Source organism: Pristiophorus japonicus, chromosome 31 (assembly GCF_044704955.1).
Source record: "Pristiophorus japonicus isolate sPriJap1 chromosome 31, sPriJap1.hap1, whole genome shotgun sequence".
In the NCBI taxonomy this organism is placed as follows: Eukaryota; Metazoa; Chordata; class Chondrichthyes; family Pristiophoridae; genus Pristiophorus; species Pristiophorus japonicus.
The window spans coordinates 11271142-11272043 of record NC_092007.1 but is presented as its reverse complement, the minus strand read 5'-3'; the positions used below and the strand labels follow the sequence as shown (position 1 = coordinate 11272043).

The following is a 902-nucleotide window of genomic DNA, read 5'->3' as shown; positions in this document are numbered from 1 at the left end:
CTCAGCGCGGTAAAGAACTAAACGATCGGCAAGCGTTTAAAAAAAAAACATGGTCGGTTGGCCATCTTGCGAGGTAAAACTTTAAAGTATAAACAAAAAAAGTATATAAACATTTACAGTCGTTTTAAAAAAAAAATAAAAACACACGCACGCACACACACGCATTAATCAGCGAGACGGGGCTCAGCCATTGGCTGGAATGGGCCCGAGGGGGCGACGCAGCAAGACGGAGCTCGTCCATTGGCTGGACAGGGGAAATTGGGCTGGCAAGAACGAACACTGCCATTGGCTGTTTTTTTTTATTGAGTCGCCTCAAAAAAAACATTCGAATTAATAGTACTAAATATACACAAGTCTTTAAATGTCTGCACCGCCCCTTTCCCACCCTCCCTCCCTCCCTCCCTCCGCCCCATCCTCCCTTTTCTCTCTCTCTCTCTCGCTCTCTCTCACATCCTCTCTCGCGTTTTTAAACTACAAAAAAAAAACAAAGCTGGGGAACTGCACATTCCTGCGACGCTTAGGAAAAAAAAAATAATCATAAAAAGCATCGTTCCTGTCGCCGAAAGAAAGGTGGGGGGGAGGGAGGATCTGTCCGGCTATTGGGCGGGGACTTCACCCACAAGGTCAATCCCGTGCTGCTGTAGTTGAGCCCTCAGTAGGGCATTCTCGTTTTTTAATTCCGCAATCTGTCGGGAGAGAGAGAGAGAGAGAGAGAGAAAAAAAGGTGAGATGGTGGCGGGAGAAGGGAGAGGGGGGAGGAGGGAGAGGGGAGAGGGGGGTGGAGGGAGAGGGGGGAGGGAGGAGGGAGAGGGGGGAGGAGGGAGGTGGAGGGAGAGGGAGGCGGAGGAGGAAGGAGGGAGAGGGAGGCGGAGGAGGAAGGAGGGAGAGGGGGTAGGAGGGAG

At 51.3% G+C, this 902-nt stretch overlaps 1 protein-coding gene across 1 annotated transcript in view; it reads right to left on the bottom strand.

Moving 5' to 3' along the window:
- Positions 1–388: 388 nt before the first annotated feature.
- Positions 389–902, bottom strand: part of LOC139240443 (upstream stimulatory factor 2-like) — a 99335-nt gene continuing 98821 nt past the window's right edge. Inside the window, exon 7 of the mRNA XM_070868969.1 lies at positions 389–686. Within this exon, the coding sequence (XP_070725070.1) occupies positions 597–686 (90 nt within the window). The 3' untranslated portion in view covers positions 389–596. The remainder of the gene's footprint in view (positions 687–902) is intronic.